Source organism: Bos mutus, chromosome 18, assembly GCF_027580195.1.
Source record: "Bos mutus isolate GX-2022 chromosome 18, NWIPB_WYAK_1.1, whole genome shotgun sequence".
Lineage (NCBI taxonomy): Eukaryota > Metazoa > Chordata > Mammalia > Artiodactyla > Bovidae > Bos > Bos mutus.
The window spans coordinates 27,590,718-27,606,804 of NC_091634.1; the positions used below are offsets into that span (position 1 = coordinate 27,590,718).

General features: G+C 56.5%; 2 protein-coding genes across 3 annotated transcripts in view; one reads left to right on the forward strand and one right to left on the reverse strand.

Annotated features, from left to right (window-relative positions):
* The window catches only part of ATP6V0D1 (ATPase H+ transporting V0 subunit d1), a 39,210-nt gene extending 36,165 nt beyond the window's left edge, over positions 1 to 3,045 (forward strand). Inside the window, exons 5-8 of one of the 2 annotated variants that reach the window (XM_070388213.1) lie at positions 1,775 to 1,852; positions 1,977 to 2,153; positions 2,282 to 2,359; positions 2,522 to 3,045. In XM_070388213.1, the coding sequence (XP_070244314.1) occupies positions 1,775 to 1,852; positions 1,977 to 2,153; positions 2,282 to 2,359; positions 2,522 to 2,617 (429 nt within the window). In that variant the 3' untranslated portion in view covers positions 2,618 to 3,045. Of the gene's footprint in view, positions 1 to 1,774; positions 1,853 to 1,976; positions 2,154 to 2,281; positions 2,360 to 2,455 lie in introns of both variants that reach the window. The other variant, XM_005896549.2, reaches the window with a different exon arrangement.
* A 675-nt stretch (positions 3,046 to 3,720) lies between these two features.
* On the reverse strand, positions 3,721 to 9,220 carry HSD11B2 (hydroxysteroid 11-beta dehydrogenase 2). The gene is made up of 5 exons (XM_070388212.1): positions 8,854 to 9,220; positions 5,213 to 5,425; positions 4,925 to 5,110; positions 4,678 to 4,815; positions 3,721 to 4,474 (listed from the first exon to the last, which is right to left on the reverse strand). The coding sequence occupies exons 1-5, from the start codon at positions 9,116 to 9,118 to the stop codon at positions 4,062 to 4,064; spliced, it is 1,215 nt and encodes a 404-aa protein (XP_070244313.1). The 5' UTR covers positions 9,119 to 9,220; the 3' UTR covers positions 3,721 to 4,061.
* Between the last annotated feature and the right edge of the window lie 6,867 nt (positions 9,221 to 16,087).

The window sequence follows — 16,087 nt, forward strand, 5'->3', positions numbered from 1 at the left end:
TCCCTGCCCTGAGGCAGGGTGAGGGGTGGGTGAGGCTGTCCCCTCAGCCTCACCCATGCCCTCACCGGGCCTGACTGGTTCTAACTGGAGTCACTAGCGAGGGCTGCCTGGGCACCAGCTTGTAAACACCGACCCAATGATGTGGGCACCATGCCAGGCCCGCCTGTCAGGCCATGTCCCAGCCCAGTAGCCACAGATGGGAGATTAGGCGGACCCCCAGAAGCGGGTGGGAACCGTAGGCAGCTGGTGCAGCAGACATGGGCTGGCAGACGCCAGGGGACAGGGTTGGGGTGGGAAGGTGACCTTGGTACTTGGGCCTTTTGGGGTCTTGCCAGTTTCTTCAGCTGCTCAGCCTCCAGAAGAAAGTCTGGGCCTATTCCACCAGCCTCCACCACCCTGGGGTTAGTCTTTTCAGGGTCAGCACAGCTCAGCAAAGGCTGGTGGCTTCCCCCACAGAGAGGAACTGCAGTTCCCTCTGGGACAGGCCTAAGACTTGGACACACCCAAGTTGACTGGTCATAGGAAAGGAGATGGCTGAGGATGGTCCCAGAGGAAACTAGTGCCACTAATCCATGGTAGGATTGGCAGCTATTTCTATCCCTCAAGTCCTCTGCTCTGCTGGGGTCCACTCTCCCTTCCCAAGCTGCTTACTCCCTGACTGGTTCTAGAGTTTTGTTTCCTGTGACTCAGTGGTCCCCTCGGGTTTTCCCCTGAGCCCAGCTTGCCCAGTGCTGCTGGCCAGGTTTGGCCTGGGCTCATGGACTCCTGGGTCTCATTCTCACCTCCTCTCTTAGGCCAATAGAACCCGTGCCCACATCATACAGTGGGTGGAATGTTCTCTGCAGCTTGGAGGGCAGACCTCCACACAGAAAGCTTCCCCTGCCTCCCCAGCTCTCACCCCCAGCTCAGAAGCCTGTGGAGCCAGAGTCCCTGTGGCTGTGCCACCAGCTGGGACCCTGGAGGATCTGAGTAGAGGAAGCTCCCCAGAGGTCATGAGACTCTGCCCCCCTTCCTTGACACGAAGAGGTTCAGGGAAGGAAGCCTGGGCCTGGCTGGTCTCAGGAGTTAGTCCTTGGAGGGACCTGAGGCCTGGGCTGACCTGCCTTCTCCTTACGCCCGGCAGATCCAATTTGCCTGGGCAGCAAGTGCTTGTTCCCACTGGCAGCCCGAGTGTCCAGCTATCGCACTGCAGGGCTGACGTCCGCACAGGCAATAACCATCCCTCAGCAGGAGCTGGGTTGACAATCTGGTTCCTGCTGTGTGACTGCCTAGGGCATGGGAAGAGGAGGAGGTGCTCTTTAAGGTGGGGTGCTGAGAGGGGCTGGGGCACCCAGTCCAGGCCCTCTCCATGAACTCTCAGGAGTCACCATTCTTCACTAGCCCATCAACACGTGATTTTCTGAGGCTGAGGGGAGATTTGGAGAAAAGGCAGGCAGAGAAGCAGGGGCAAGACAGGGCCCCTCTCTGAGCCTGATCCTCTGTGGGATGAGAGTGTGAGGGGCACCGCACCATGAGGCAGGCAGTGGGTCAGAAATTGCTCTGTTGCTGCTGGGTGGGGGAGGCAGCAGGCTACTGCTGCTTGGCTGATGCCCAGTGAAAATTTGTGGCTGTTTTGGGGGCTCTGACATGGGGGCTGCCCTGCCAAGTCCACGGGTACATTTGGATTAACCATGAAAGGAGCTGGGGAGGGAAGAAAGGAACTGTCAGGGGGAAGCCTGGCAGGCCCGCCTCGAGTCTCCCTGCCTAGGCTGATTGAGCCCTGTGCCCTGCACAGGCCTACCTGGAGTCCTTCTACAAGTTCTGCACCCTGCTGGGCGGGACCACGGCCGACGCCATGTGCCCCATCCTGGAGGTGAGTGCCTGGCCCTGTCCCGCCTGCTGGGGCTCTGGCCCTGGTGTGGGGAAGCCCTGATAACTGACTGACTACTGCCTCCCTCCCATTCTCTCTCTCCGGCACCTGTGCACTGGCCCCACAGTTTGAAGCAGACCGCCGCGCCTTCATCATCACCATTAACTCCTTCGGCACAGAGCTGTCCAAGGAGGACCGTGCCAAGCTCTTCCCGCACTGTGGACGGCTCTACCCGGAGGGCCTGGCCCAGCTGGCTCGAGCCGACGACTATGAGCAGGTCAAGAACGTGGCCGACTACTACCCGGTGAGTGCCCTGACTGTGGGGCAGGGGGCAGGCCTGTTGGCACCCACATCCCCACCCCACACCCAACAGCGCCCTCGTGCTCATGCTTCCCTTCCCCCCCACGCCCCGCCCCCGCTCTCCTGCGTCAGGAGTACAAGCTGCTTTTCGAAGGTGCGGGCAGCAACCCTGGAGACAAGACCCTGGAGGACCGATTCTTCGAGCACGAGGTGAGTGCTGGACCTGCTTGTCGAAGGGAAGGGTTGGCGGCCCAGGCCTGACTCTGGTCCCAGCCCCTTGCACACCACTCCTTCCTGTGTCTACAGGTGAAACTGAACAAGTTAGCCTTTCTGAACCAGTTCCACTTTGGTGTTTTCTATGCCTTTGTGAAGCTCAAGGAGCAGGAGTGTCGCAACATTGTGTGGATTGCCGAGTGCATTGCCCAACGCCACCGGGCCAAGATTGACAACTACATCCCTATCTTCTAGCACCCTGGACCAAGGCTCCCCAGTGCGTGTGTACATGTGTGTCCGTGTGCTGTGACAAAGCTCACGGCTCACCCACTTGCCCTGGGGGAGCATGCTGTCCCCGTGGCTGCCCTGCCTCCCTGACCCTCTCCAAGACTGCTCTTGGGCCTGCAGGGGGGCTGGGCACCTGCTCCCACACCAAGAATGGACCAAGCCCCCACCTCCAGAGCAAGGAGGCCCCCTCAGCCCTGTGTTTACAGCCGCTGACGTGTCTGAGAAGCATGTGGTCACTTTTGTGTCCCTCCCTAACCCGAGAACCCCTGGGAGGAGCGTAAAACTTCTCTTCCCTCAGTGGGCCCCCTAGAGCCATGGCCAGGATAAAGTATGTGTGTTCTTGGGAAATGGAGTAGCTCTGCCCTTCCAAGATAATAAAAACTTCTCTAAGCCCAGCTGTCTTCTGTCTCCTTTGGGCCCTGGCCCCTCTCCCAGATCCCTGACTTGCCTCAGGCCTGCTGAGCCCACCCCCACCTAAGCTTTCTACCTCCCTTCCTCAGGTGGCAGCCCTCGGCTGGCCTTGTCCCTGTGCAGCCAGGCTCCTCGGGGCAGGAGGTCGGTGGCAGATGGCCCCTTTCCCTGCTGGAGGCTCCAACAGGCTCATGGAGTGGGCTTCTGACTCTAGAGGGCCCCCAGGGCTCCCTGTTTGCTTCACTGAGCACCACAACTCTCTGGGCTGGGGTCATTATCCCTATTTCATGCTGAGGAAACCTATGGATACCTGATCTGCCCAAGGTCACTGAAGGGGGTTGGATGTAAACCAGGTCCTGTGCCCAGAGCCTCGGCCCCCATGCTGAGCCCCGGGGGTTGCCCAGGCAGTTTCCAGTCTGTCACACGGCCACAGCCTGTCACCTAGGCAAACAGAGCATCTCCCCCATTCTAGGAGAAATAAAAATTTGTCTTTATTAAAAAAGTGGCAATAAGGTGAGTATGTAGCCTCCCTGTGCCTTGGGGGGCTTGGGGTGGGTGGTCAGGGCCCTAATCCTTGAGCCAGTCAAGAAACAGGGTTCACCCTTCAAATCACAGCACTGAGGCACTGGTGCCAAGAAATAATCCTGAGGGGGTCCCCAACCTACCTAATCTCGCCTTAGTTTGCAGAGGCACTGTCTGTAGGATCCTGGCTAAGGCTCTAGTTAAGCCTTGAACTAAACTCCCCATCCAGCTGGGTTCTGCAAGCTGTATGGTGGAGCCTTGTGCCCAGGAGGGTCTGTTTGGGCTCATGAAGCAGGAGAGGCCCAGAGGTTCACTGGAAAGCCTTCACCTCACCAGGCCTGGCCTGTGGCATCGGCAGTGCATGGGGTGGGGTCCTTTGGGCCAGGCTCTAGGGCAGACCTTGGGGGTCAGAATACCTGGAGGAGGAGCAAGGGCACAAGGAACCTCCTCTGCTGGAGCTGCTCTACATGTGACCTGCTCACTGGGCAGTGGGAGAAGGATCCGGTCTAGGGCCTTGGTCCTGGGCTATGTCCCGGGCAGAGGTAAGGCCAGGCTGGCCAGCCTGTAGTGCTCTTGGCACATAGGGACTGATGAAGAAGGACTGCAGGAAACGCTGCCGCAGACCCTCGGGCAGGTAGTAGTGGATGAAGTATATGAGCCCCAGGCCATGACCTGGGTAATAGCGGCGGCGTGGCTGGGCCGCCAGCAGCGCATCGGTGATGGCATCTACCACCGGGCTGAGGTCTGGCAGGGCCTGGCTCAGAGAGTGCAGGAACTGCCCATTCAAGTGCTCGATGTAGTCCTCACCATAGGCCTGCAGCAGCTCTTGAGGCAGGGTGGCCAGCAGCTGCTGCTTGCGCTCTTCCCACTGGTGCACGTCCTTCACTGACTCTGCGGAAGGAGTGCCAAGGCCAGAGTGGGGTCAGTGAGGGAAGCCAAAGCCAGATCCAGTTCTCTAACTCACAACCTGAGACCCGCCCCCAGCCAAAGTCACGCCCATTCCTCAGACCCAATCCCACTCCAGAGACGACCACACCCACCCTGCCTTCCTGCTCTCCCCCCACAGGCCCCACCCCCAAATCCCTGAGCCTCACCTGTCTTGAAGCAGGCAGGCTGGATGATGCTGACCTTGACACCCCAGGGCAGAAGTTCACAGCTAAAATTGCCCATGAGCAACGCCAAGGCTGCTTTGGAGGTCCCGTAGGCAGCTAAGCATGGAAATGGCATGTCTCCTGGGGATGGATTGGGAGTGGGGGATGCCTCAGCCTGGGCCGGGGACTCCAATATCTCTCCCCGCCCAGCAGAGGCATCTTTTCTGCTCCAGTGCGGGAGGACCCTCACCTGCTGGGCTGCTCACGGTTACAATTCGACCACTTGAACGACGCAGCAGTGGCAAGAGGCCTTTGGTCATCTCTAGTGCACCAAAGAAGTTCACCTCCATGCAGGTGCGGAAAGTGGCCACTGGACACAGCTCTGCATCCGCCACAAAGATGTTCTGGCCCGCGTTGTTGACCAGGCCCCACAGACCTGAGGGCATGGAGCCAGTAGGGAAGCTGCAGGTCAGTCCTGCAGCACACCTCCAATCTCAGCCCAGCCATGCCCTTTCCTGGCGAAGTTGAGCCTACTGACCTGTGCTGGCGGTGTGGACCTTGGTGAACTCCAGCACACGGCTAATGTCTGCTGGCTTGGTCAGGTCCATCTGTAGCAGCTTCAGACGAGAAGAACAGCAGGCACGCAGCTCTAGGGCCCCAGGGCTATTCAGATCCAACACGGTTGCCAACACTGTGAAGCCCATGGCGTCAAGCTTCTTGGCCGTCGCGTTGCCAAAACCAGAGTCACAGCCTGGTCAGGGAAGGATGGACAGCCAGTGAACTCCACTATGGCCCAGTTCAGCCTGAGACAACCCAGGGTCACCATGGCTGGGATGGGATCCAGGCTTCCGACTCCCGACTTCACAACATCAGCAGCCCTCCCTTCCTAGGCCCATCTCTGGGAGGCTTGGACCCCCTGGCTGAGCTCCTGCGGACCAACTCTTTCACAGCTGTCATCTCCCCGACCCCTCATAGCTACCCTATCAAACATAGCTTATGATCCCCACTTTACAGATGAGGAAACTGAGACCTAGTAATGCTATGTTGCTTCCCCCAAAGTCACTCAGCTGGCACACAGTAAGGTCAGGACTCTGTTGGTAGGTCAGCCAGTCCCAGCTGAGACCCAGCCTCAGCCCTGATGTCCTTTGGTCTGCTTGAGATCAGGCCTCAGCTCGCATATGCAGATATTACTCCCTAGCCTCCCTTCCTTTCTCACTGCCCTTGCCCAGCATTCTTCCTCTTACCTAGACACTGAAGCAGCCCCCTTTTTTCATTCTGTCCCACCTTGCCCCCTTGAATCCGTTCTCTGCCTAAGTAGCCCGAGGGATCCTTCCCAAAATGACAATACCCTCTGCTTCTGAAAACTTCTCCAAGGCTCCCCACGGCCCTTAGGATAAAGCCAACGTGCTCTGTTCCCATCATCTAGGCCGTGTACCACCTGAGCTCCACCTTCCTTTCCAGTTCAGCATCCTCTACTATTGTTCCAGGCTCCAGGCAGGCTGGAGGCCCATCCCCACCTCATGCTTGACCCTTGGAATTCCAGTGAATGGCAACACTGGGACATTCTCTGAGCCTCAAATAACTTGCCCCCAGGACAGGGTCACAGTGGATGAAGACAAAAACAGACCTGCATTAGAATCCCTTCCCACATCCATCAAATGAGATCTGAAGTCAGTTACCACTTGGAGGCTTAATTTCCTGGTTTTGGTATGCAGAGAGATAAACCACGAGGCAGAGCCAGTGTAGGGGTCTAATAAACCCCGGCTCCTTTGATTGTTCCCATTCCAATCCAGCTCCTTGGGTGGTCAACAAGAGGGGGTGTGGGGAGGGGGGTGACCAGGGAGGAAGGAAGCTCTTTAGAGCCTGCCCCCATGGTGGTCCTGCTGATCAGAGGTTACAAAGTGGTTCAGCTCCCCCCGTTCTCTCTGTTGAGGGAGAAAACAAAGCTGGGGGACTGCAAGCTGGGCTTTGTGTAGCTGGGAGCCCACTAGCCAGCCCCAGCTGAGGGGTACTTCCTGGGCAAGTCTGGCTGGAGGAGGAGGGGAGTGAGTGTGTGTGTGTGTGTGTGTGTGTGTGTGTGTCTCCCCACTTGCCTAAGCTCCCTTCCAGAGCAGACAAGCCCTTCACGGGGAAACTAAGGCCTCCCAGAACCTCAGCTCTGAGGTCCCAACACAATCACCCACACCTTTCATACCCTCTTGCTCACCTGTACACACTCAGAAACCTACGCATACCTCCAACCTACCTGCAGAGAGGCGTGAACAACAATGGCTCTCTCCCATGAGACCCATACTGCCCAGCAGTACACAGATGTGCACACAAAGCACCCAGCCACTTGACCCAAACCCTGACCCCAGGGCTGAGCTCCCCAAGTAGCCTCGGCTAGGGGTTCTCAGGAGCATTCCCAGGGAGGGGTGTGTGGCAGCTCTGGCAGGCTCAAGGCACAGTGTTCCTAGCAAGTGAGTCAGGGCCTGGTCACCTACTTGTACTGCAGTCAGTAGTAGTGAGTGAAGAAACCCCAGAGTTTAGGGGCATTGGGAAGCTTGGAGGTCAACTCTCGATGTTTAGATGGGGTGGGTTGGGCAGTCTGCTTCCCCTCCTCCATTGTGGGACTTTGCAACCGGAACTGAAGGAAGACTCAGTCTTACCTCACTTTCAAGCTCAAGGCTAGGAGATGTAACAGTAGTGGCACAAGGACCTGAGGTGAGATCCCAGGAAAGACTGCCTGGGGCACTAGCATCTGAAAAAGACCTGGGTCCTGAGGAGGCGGAACTCACTAGTTAGAAGGCAGGAGGGGAGCTGCCCTGTCCTTGGGGGCAGAAGCTCTTTGCTTTCATACCAGGAAGTCTGTCATCTCTCCTTCCTCAAACCACTAAAACTGGGGTCCCTTGAAACTTCTCACTCTACCCTGAACTCACATGTCTCCCACCCAACCTGAGCCATCCTCTATGTCCACCATCTTTACTGAAGCTCAAACCCTCCTGCTACCTTCACCTCAGTACATTCTGGCTTCTTGCTGGGCATTCAAGGCCCCTTCCAAGGAAACAAATGCTTGTCTCACCACATCTCAGCAGCCAGACTGCTTAGTGACTGCCCCCCTCCCCCACAGACCATGCTCATTCCTGCCTCAAGCCTCTGTCCCACACCCTTTGTCTGATCCAAAACACCTTCCACACTCTTACCTATCTCCACCTATCTTCTGAGGCCCAGCTCAAGGATGGCCTCCTCTGGGAAGTTTTCCCAGCTTCCTCTGATCATGCAGGGCCCCCTACTGGACTGAGGTCTCTGAGAAGCCACTCACCAGTGCAAGAGAGCAGAACGGCCGAGCACCTGTCCAAAGCCATGGCGTTAGGGGAGAGACCAGGCTCCCCCTCCCCAATACTAGAGCCAGTAGTGTCCTATACAGTAGTGCCCACTGACTTTTCTCTCCCTCTCCACTTCTGGGTCTCAGCTCCTCCTTCCCTCCTTCTGGTGATAGTGTCCTTGTTCCAGACAAAGAGAGCTCAACAAGGTGGCCAGAAGCACCTGAGCCCAGCTCTCTAAGACCTCACCTCCTTCCCAGGCACAGAGGACCAGGAAGAATGGTGGTGGTGTAATGAATGCAAACTCCGGACAACTCCTTCACAGATTGGGTCTGGGTGGTGGGATCTGAGAGGTGGCTGAATGTCCAGCTGTCCCTCATGATGACCTCCAGCTTTTCTGAACTCCAAGGAGCCAATTGGGAGAAGGGGGTCCCAACTCTCCATTTAAGCCTATTCCTCCTGGTCCCAGGGAAGAGACAGGACCTCCCACGTGGGAATGTTAGGCAGAGTTCAAGGGGTGAGGATTCTCTGAAGTCCCTCAGAGCAGTGTCCTCTGTCGGAAGACTGCTGTCTTGGAGAGGGACATAGCATAAACCCCAAGCTCCAGGAGGCTCCTTTCGCAGTCTCCCCTGCGCACCTGCCCACTCCCTGCCTCCTTTTCCCTTCAGCACTCCCCAAGCCGTAGGTAGTCAACCCGGACTTGGGGAGGTGCCCTGCGCTTCCTACTTGGCTGGCTCCCTGAACCCAGGGGAGAGGGGCTTCCCCACTTCTCGGCTGGGGGTCCCGCGTTGCCTTGGCATGCCCACAGGGAGCCCTCTGGGTGTCCGGTCCCGCCCTCGAACCGGGAGTCGCCGCGCTCCGCGCCCCGCGCACTCACCGGTGATGAGCACCGCGCGAGTCGCCACGGGCAGGCGCTGCGGGCGCGCCAGGCGGGACAACACGATCCAGCCGGTGGCGGCCAACACGGCAAGTGCGGCCAGCGGGGGTAGCAGGCGCTGGCACAGCCAGTCGAGCGCGGCCAGCAGCGCCAGCGCCGCCAACAGCGGGCGGCCCAGACGCAGGTCTGCGCGCAGCAGCTGCAGTAGCGCACGGGCCGCCACGAGCAGCCAGGCGCCGCCCGACGGCCAGGGCCAGCTTTCCATGGCGGCCGGGCCGGGGCGGGGCAGGGACTGGGCTGAAGAGCAGGGACTGGGACTCGGGGCTGGGACGCGGGGTGCAGCAGGACACCAGCCAGGGGCGGGAGGGGATACTCGCTTTCTCTGTTCGCCCTCGGGCCGAGCTTTTAAAGAGCCCCGGGGGCGGGGGCGAGGGCGGAACGGAGGCGGGGAAGGGGCGGGGCTTTCCTTTACTTCTCTGCCCGCACCCCTTGCCAGGCAGGTGCCCCCACCTCTACCTCCCGCCCTCTGCCCCGCCCCCGCGGTCAGATCAGCTTTCGAAGAAGCCGGAACCAAGTCCCAAAGTTGCTGCTCAACTGCTCAACTTGCGGCTGGCCGTGCCCAGGAGAGGTGCGATAGGTCTAGCCCTAGTACCCCGCATGCGCTCACTCCTGCGCTGGTCCGCTGAGCCACGACTGCCAGGTGAGCACATGCACAGCTCACACTTGGTCGGGACACCAGAGGACACACGCAACCTCCATCCTCACATTGACGGCACCTCCGCGGCCAGCGTGCCTGCCAGAACACCTCGGGGAACCAGCCCGCCCTCACCCGGCAGCCTAGGCCAACGCGGGCGTACGCGCCACGCCTTGAGCGGCCGCAGGTGTCTAACACACACGCTCACACCTAAGCTACCTGCGGCCACCGACCGATTTGGGGCTGGGGGCTGGGTGGAGCAGGGTAACAGACCAGATTCTTGGGAGTCTCTGCCCCGCAATCCCCCCACTTCCTTTCACTTTCCAGCCCTGGGTTTGCAGCAAACCTCCTCCCCACAATCTACCCCCCACACAATCCCTCCCCCTGCCCCCCCCCCCCCCGCCCCGTCCTCCTGCCACACAAGTGTATGTGTGTGGGCGCGGGTGTGTGGAGGGGGGTTCTGAGGAAGCATCTAGGCCTCCCATTAACTCCAGCCCACTCTCCAACCCCAGGGACCCCAAGAGCCAGGCCAATGGGGACACCCGGGGAAGTCAGTGAGGGCAGCCTCTCAGACAGGGTGATCCCTGCCCTGCTCCCAGGATCCCCCAGGGTATAAAGTGAGTGAGTGTGGGTGCATTTCCCTGCCTGTGTGTATGAAGGTCTGTGTTTGTGTGTGGCCCTTTGGGCCCCCCCTCTGCCCACCCCCATGTCTGGCACCCTGTGCTTGGCATCCATACCAGGCTCTGCCAGCACAGGGAAGTGGTGCCAGCACCTCACTGCCAGGCGCTGTGCTGAGGCCGGTAGGTCAGCCCATGGTACGGGGGTCTCTGCTTCTTCTGATCCCTTGCCCAGTGCCTCATCTATGCCCATACTAGGTCCTGGGGGGCTCATGGACCCCTCCCAATTATGTTGCCCATTCTCTATCTTAGATGCTCAAGTTCTGTGCCAGGGCTTCAAAGCAATGCCTCCTCGAAGCCTTCTCTGCCACCCAGGTATGGCCCCCTGGTGAGCCAGGGTCATCTCAAGGAGGAGCAGGGAGACAGACCCACTTAAGAGGTCCTTTCCAGAGCCACTTCTGAGCTTCTACTTCTTCCTCCTCCTACTGTTTAAGTATGGATGACAAGTTAGCCCTGGCCCTGGGAGGCAGGGCTGGGGAGGGTGTGTGTGTCTGACCCTGGGTACATGACCTTGTGTACCTGTGTATGCCTATATTTGTGTACACTCTGTCCATGGACTCCATAGCTTGTCCATACACAAATGACATGTCTCTCCCCATGCCATTACCCTATATAGCATGTAAGTACATTTGTGTATGTGTGTGTTTTTGGTGACTCCCTTGGTCTGCATCATTCTTTGGAAACTCACGGAAACATTCATTTTCCAAAGTGTGCTGACTCCTATCGTTCTGAACCTGTGGCCTAGTCTCACAGGTGGACACAGCAACCTTGACCTGGCATCCCAATATGAGCTGTAGACTCTGGTTGTGGGACCTACACCCTCCCAGCACCCTACTGAGAGTCTGAGTGTGATTTCTGCAGCTTCAGACCATTAAGTCCCTTGGGACTGTGGAGGGGATGTAGAGGAGAGGATGGCGGGGGGTGGGGGTGGGGGTGGTCTCAGGCAGCCTTCAAGGTTAAGGCCACACAGGTAGTACCAGAGCTTGCCAGAGTAGGAGTCAAAGGGCAGGGAGCTGGAGGACTTCCCTGGTGGTCCATTGGTTGAGAATCCATCTGCCACTGTAGGGGATGCAGGTTTGATCCCTGGTCTGGAAAGATTCCACGTGCTACTGGGGGGACAAAGCATGTGTGCTGCAATTACTGAGCCTGCGCTCTAGAGCCTGTGCTCCACAACAAGAGAAGCCACTGCAATGAGAAGCCTCCACACCGCAACAAAGACTGACCCCTGCTCACCATAACAGAGAAAGCCTGTGCACAGCGACAAAGACCCAGCGAAGCCAAAATACGTAAAATTTTTAAAAAAGGGTAGGGAGGTGGAAGTTGGAAAGCACGGTGAGGACAGAGTCTGAGAAACAAGATCCTGCACTCCTGGGAAGGAACCATGAAGGGCTCTGACCCACTGGGAAGCATGGGTTGGGGAGACAGACTTGCTTAGAGGGGAATTTAGGGAATTGTCTTTGGTTGTGGAGTGTAGGATGCTAGGATGGGTGGGGCATGTTTTCAGTTCAGCTTCTGGGACACTGCGCCACCTTAGACAGAAATATTTGTCTTGTGTGGTTTGGGTCTCGTGGATGATCTGCCACATTTGTATTTAACACCCTTCTCTCCCAGAAATTCATCCCACTTCCTAGGCCAGGCCTTCCTACCAGGATATATACTCCAGCCCACTGTGGCCACCTGAGCAGCTGACTCCTTACCTTTCATCAGGTGGAGACATTCTGGAAATAGAAAGAAGGTGGTTTAGGCAGTCATGGCTGGGAGGGGCTGGCCCAGCCCTGTCTGAGGCTTGGTGCCAGGCTGTGCCTGCCCAAGGGCAGAGAACCAGCCTCTGCCAGAACCAGGAGTCTGGGCTGGCAGGGCCCTCCAGGGAGAAGGAGGAGCAGAGGGCAGGAGCCCCAGCAGATAAGGCAGGGTTGGCAGGGGCAGAGGAATGAAGGGCAACCAGAAGGAGCGGAGCCCCTGAACCACCTCACCTCTAGGCCCTCAACCCACAGTCTCCCTTAGTCTCACCCTGCCCTCACCACCCACCCAACTCCTTAATCAGAAACTTGGTGAGCCAAACCTTCAGCATGCCCCAGGCTCTGGAGGGCCATGAGGTGGGTTGGGGGCTGGCAGTCTGGCTCCAGTCGGCTCCAGCTGAGTCCAACAGCTCACTGGCACCACCTTCTGGCCTTTGGGGAGGGCACGGCTCTGAAGGGGCTAAAGTGAAGGTGACTGTCGGATGTGAGGGTGGGAGGAACAGAAATCCAGGATGGGGCCTGCCAAGTGGTAGTCTCTAAGAGCTCACTTTCTGTTCTCTTACCACACTGTGTTTCTGGAGCCAAGCGCTGCCTATCACCCCTTTCTTCCTCTGTGGTCAGGTTCAGAGGCAGCAGAATCCCAAGGAGGCCCTGCTCTCTGCTCACCCATGGCAGAGGGGAGCCTCTTCCTGCCGATGGCCACCCCCTTGCCCCAGTTCCACACCCCATCCCTCCCCGTCCTCAAAGACAGCAAACTTGTATTGCATTCCTACTGTGTGCCTGGCCCTGTGCTGGGCACTGTGGCTATAACAACTAACCACTGGCTCCTTTCTGGCAGCATGCACCCCAGTTTGGCTCTGCCCTCTCCCCCTGGGAACCACCATAAAGAACTTCTCTCACTCAATCCTGTATCCCTTTCCCCAAGCATTGTTCTCATGCTCTCCTCCCCACAACACCCGCCCCCTTTCTCAGCTGCATTTCTCGAAAACTGTCTTGGTCACCATCTTCACTCTCCTCTCTCCCACTCTATCTCTGAGTCAGCTCCGGCTCCTGGCCACGCCAGAGGTCACCAGTGAATGACAGTCCAGTCCTCAAATACCAAGGACACATCTTTGCTTTCAGTTAACTCCTCTGTACCCTGGGCCCTTTCTCCCTTCGGCACCTGCAAAGCCACTGCTACTGGGTTCCCTCCTACCTGTCCGGCTCTCCCTCCCGGCCTCCTTCATAAGCTTCTCTTCCCTGTGGGTGAACCTCTGGCTGTGGAGGGCTCATGCTCTGTCCCTCCCCTACCATGAGCTCATCTTCCTACTCGCATGTTGGTGACTCCCACGCTCCTTTCCAGCCAAGACTTAATTCCAGGCCCACATGTCCAGCTGCCCCTGGATGCCTCCCCTGGACACCCATAGGCCCCTTACACTCAGCATGTCCAAAACTGGTCTCATCATCTTCTCTAGTTCTGGCAGCCACACCCTTCCCAGCTCATCCTCAGTCTTCATTCCATGCACTGGCCTCCAAACTTCTTGCTCTGTTCCAAGCCTTGGGTTCAGTGCAGAGGCCTCACAATAGCCCTTTGTAGTGGGTGTCATCTGGAGAAGGCAATGGCACCCCACTCCAGTACTCCTGCCTGGAAAATCCCATGGACAGAGGAGCCTGGTAGGCTGCAGTCCATGGGGTCGCTAAGAGTCGGACACGACTGAGCGACTCTACTTTCACTTTTCACTTTCATGCATTGGAGAAGGAAATGACAACCCACGCCAGTGTTCTTGCCTGGAGAATCCCAGGGATGGGGGAGCCTGGTGGGCTGCCGTCTGTGGGGTCACACAGAGTCGGACACGACTGAAGTGACTTAGCAGCAGGAGCAGCAGTGGGTGTCATCATTACTATTTTATATTCAAGGAATATAAAATATAACTGAGGCTTCCAGGGGCTAAGAAAATTGTTCAAGGTCTCAAACTCAGGTTCACCTAAGTTTGAATCTTGGACCAGCCCCAAGATTCAAACTCAGGTATACCGGAGCTCGAAGACCGAGAACTGTGTTAACACAGAGCTACATTTGCCATGCACTTCCTTGGTGGCTCAGTGGTAAAGAATCCACCTGCCAATGCAGGAGATACAAGGTCAATCCATGGGTCAGGAAGATCCCCTAGAGAAGGAAATGGCAACCTACTCCAGTATTCTTGCCTGAGAAATCCCGTGGACAGAGAGAGGAGCCTGGTGGGCTACAGTCTATGTGGTCCCAAAAGAGTTGAACATGACTTAGCTACTAAACAACAATGTTTCACCACCTCTGACTTCATTCTGAGGGCAAAGGAGAGCTGGGAAAGGTCTTGAGCAAATAAGACCCTGTCCTGGTTGGCTAGGAAATGGGTTTGGGGACAAGGCACGAGGGGAGGCTGGGCGTCTTGTTGGTGCATCCCTGCGAGGGACAGCAGTCTGTTTTGGACAAACTGAACCTGAAGTGCTCGTGGACATGCGAGGGTTGAGCCCAGAGGCAGCTGGGTGCCTGTGGTCCCCAGCACACCACTCATGTGGTACAAATGCCTGGGAGATTGTCAACTCACCAGGCATGAATGAGTGCCCCGTCCGTCTCCTCTAGCTGTGCACTTGGAAGCCAGGCCCTTCGCTTACTGGGCAGAAGGAATGGGGACATGCGGAAAGCCAGAAGTATTCCTTGTATTTTCAAACTGTGTCCAGCACCCTCCCTGAACTTCTTTGCTTCCAGGATTGAAGGCAGATATTTGGGGATTAGGGCCCTTGAGCTTGGGAAACACTAAGAGAATTTGCTCTCAAGGGTTTTCTGGACCAGTCCCAGGGGAAAGGCAAGTCCCAGCTGAGAACATTTACTGGGCTAGCTTGGCTGACTCCAGATGAAACTGGTCATCTTGAGTCCTGCAGGGCAGCTCTGAGTTATTCCTAATCCTCTGCCACATTTACTATTGCTTGCCAGTCCTTGTGTTCGACTTCCTCATACTTAATTTTACGTACTATCCTCACATCATCCGAATGAAGCAGGTACCACAATTCTATATGTAAGAAGTTCAGTGATTACTCAGCCATCCAGACACTCTGCTCTGTCCCCTGTCAGCCAAGGAGGTTGGCATTATTCAGTGGGCAATACCCAGGCAAAAGACTATCAACCTTTTAAAACTTGCTTCTGGGAGTTCAGGGTTTTTGAGCACGAGCCACCCATTTTCCTTGTTTGGCCCTGCAATAAGCCCTTCTCTATTCCAAGAAAATAAAAGAATAATAAATAAATAAAATTTGCCTCTGGATTAGAAACATGTCTCCCAATGGTAGAATTAAGGCAAGTTGTTAAAAACTAATTCCAAAACTTGCTTCCTTACAGCTTCCATCACCCTGATTCAGGCCTTTTCTTGGCAGAACAACTGCAAAAGATACAAAACTTAGTTGCTGTTGGCTGGCTGGTTTAATTCATTTGCATATACATAATTCAGTCCCACCCCTCGTGGCTAATACCCTACTTGGGGAGCTGTGGCTGTTTTCTGATTGCTGGTAGGAGGCCTATGTGTGTTGTTTTTTTTAATAAACTGAAACCAGATGGAGAAGAGTTTTGTTCACTGCCTTGTCTACAATTTTCTCCAGCAAATTCCTTGAAAAGCCAACCACCTATGAGTGGTGCCTATTCTCTTTGGAGGTCCCTCACCGCTGGCATGCAAATAGCAAGCAGGGCTGGGATTTATAAAAGTGAAAACAAAAAGGAGAAAGAGAAGCTTCTTGGCCCAAGGGCTCTTGGGTACACAGTGGGGTCATCTCCTCGTGGAGCCCCAATTTTAGGTCTGCACTTACAGTTTTTGTCTTCCTCTCCTTCTCTCTTGAGTTGGGAACTGAGCTGGGCTTGAATCAGAATCACCTGGACTACTACTTGGTGAAAATATGGATTCCAGACCCCCACCCGCTTTGCAGCACTAACTGCTGGCAGGAGACCCTGACTCTCAGGATGGGTTGATCTTTGAGTCAGTTATCCTCTGGAATGGGTCCAAGCCACTCTTGCTTTCATCTTGGGAAGACTAGCTGCTCAAGATGGTTATAGAAATATTTTTAACCGCCAGCCAGGTCTAAGGCTTTGTAATGCCCCTTGAGCACCTTGTCAAGAGATTCCTTGT

Excerpts from the sequence above, each read along its gene's own strand:
- HSD11B2 (XM_070388212.1), bottom strand. The coding sequence starts at position 9,118 with ATGGAAAGCTGGCCCTGGCCGTCGGGCGGCGCCTGGCTGCTCGTGGCG. Across the intron at positions 5,426-8,853 it reads TCGCGCGGTGCTCATCACCG|GCTGTGACTCTGGTTTTGGC; the intron begins GTGAGTGCGCGG and ends TTCCCTGACCAG. Across the intron at positions 4,816-4,924 it reads AACCGTGAGCAGCCCAGCAG|GAGACATGCCATTTCCATGC; the intron begins GTGAGGGTCCTC and ends ATCCATCCCCAG.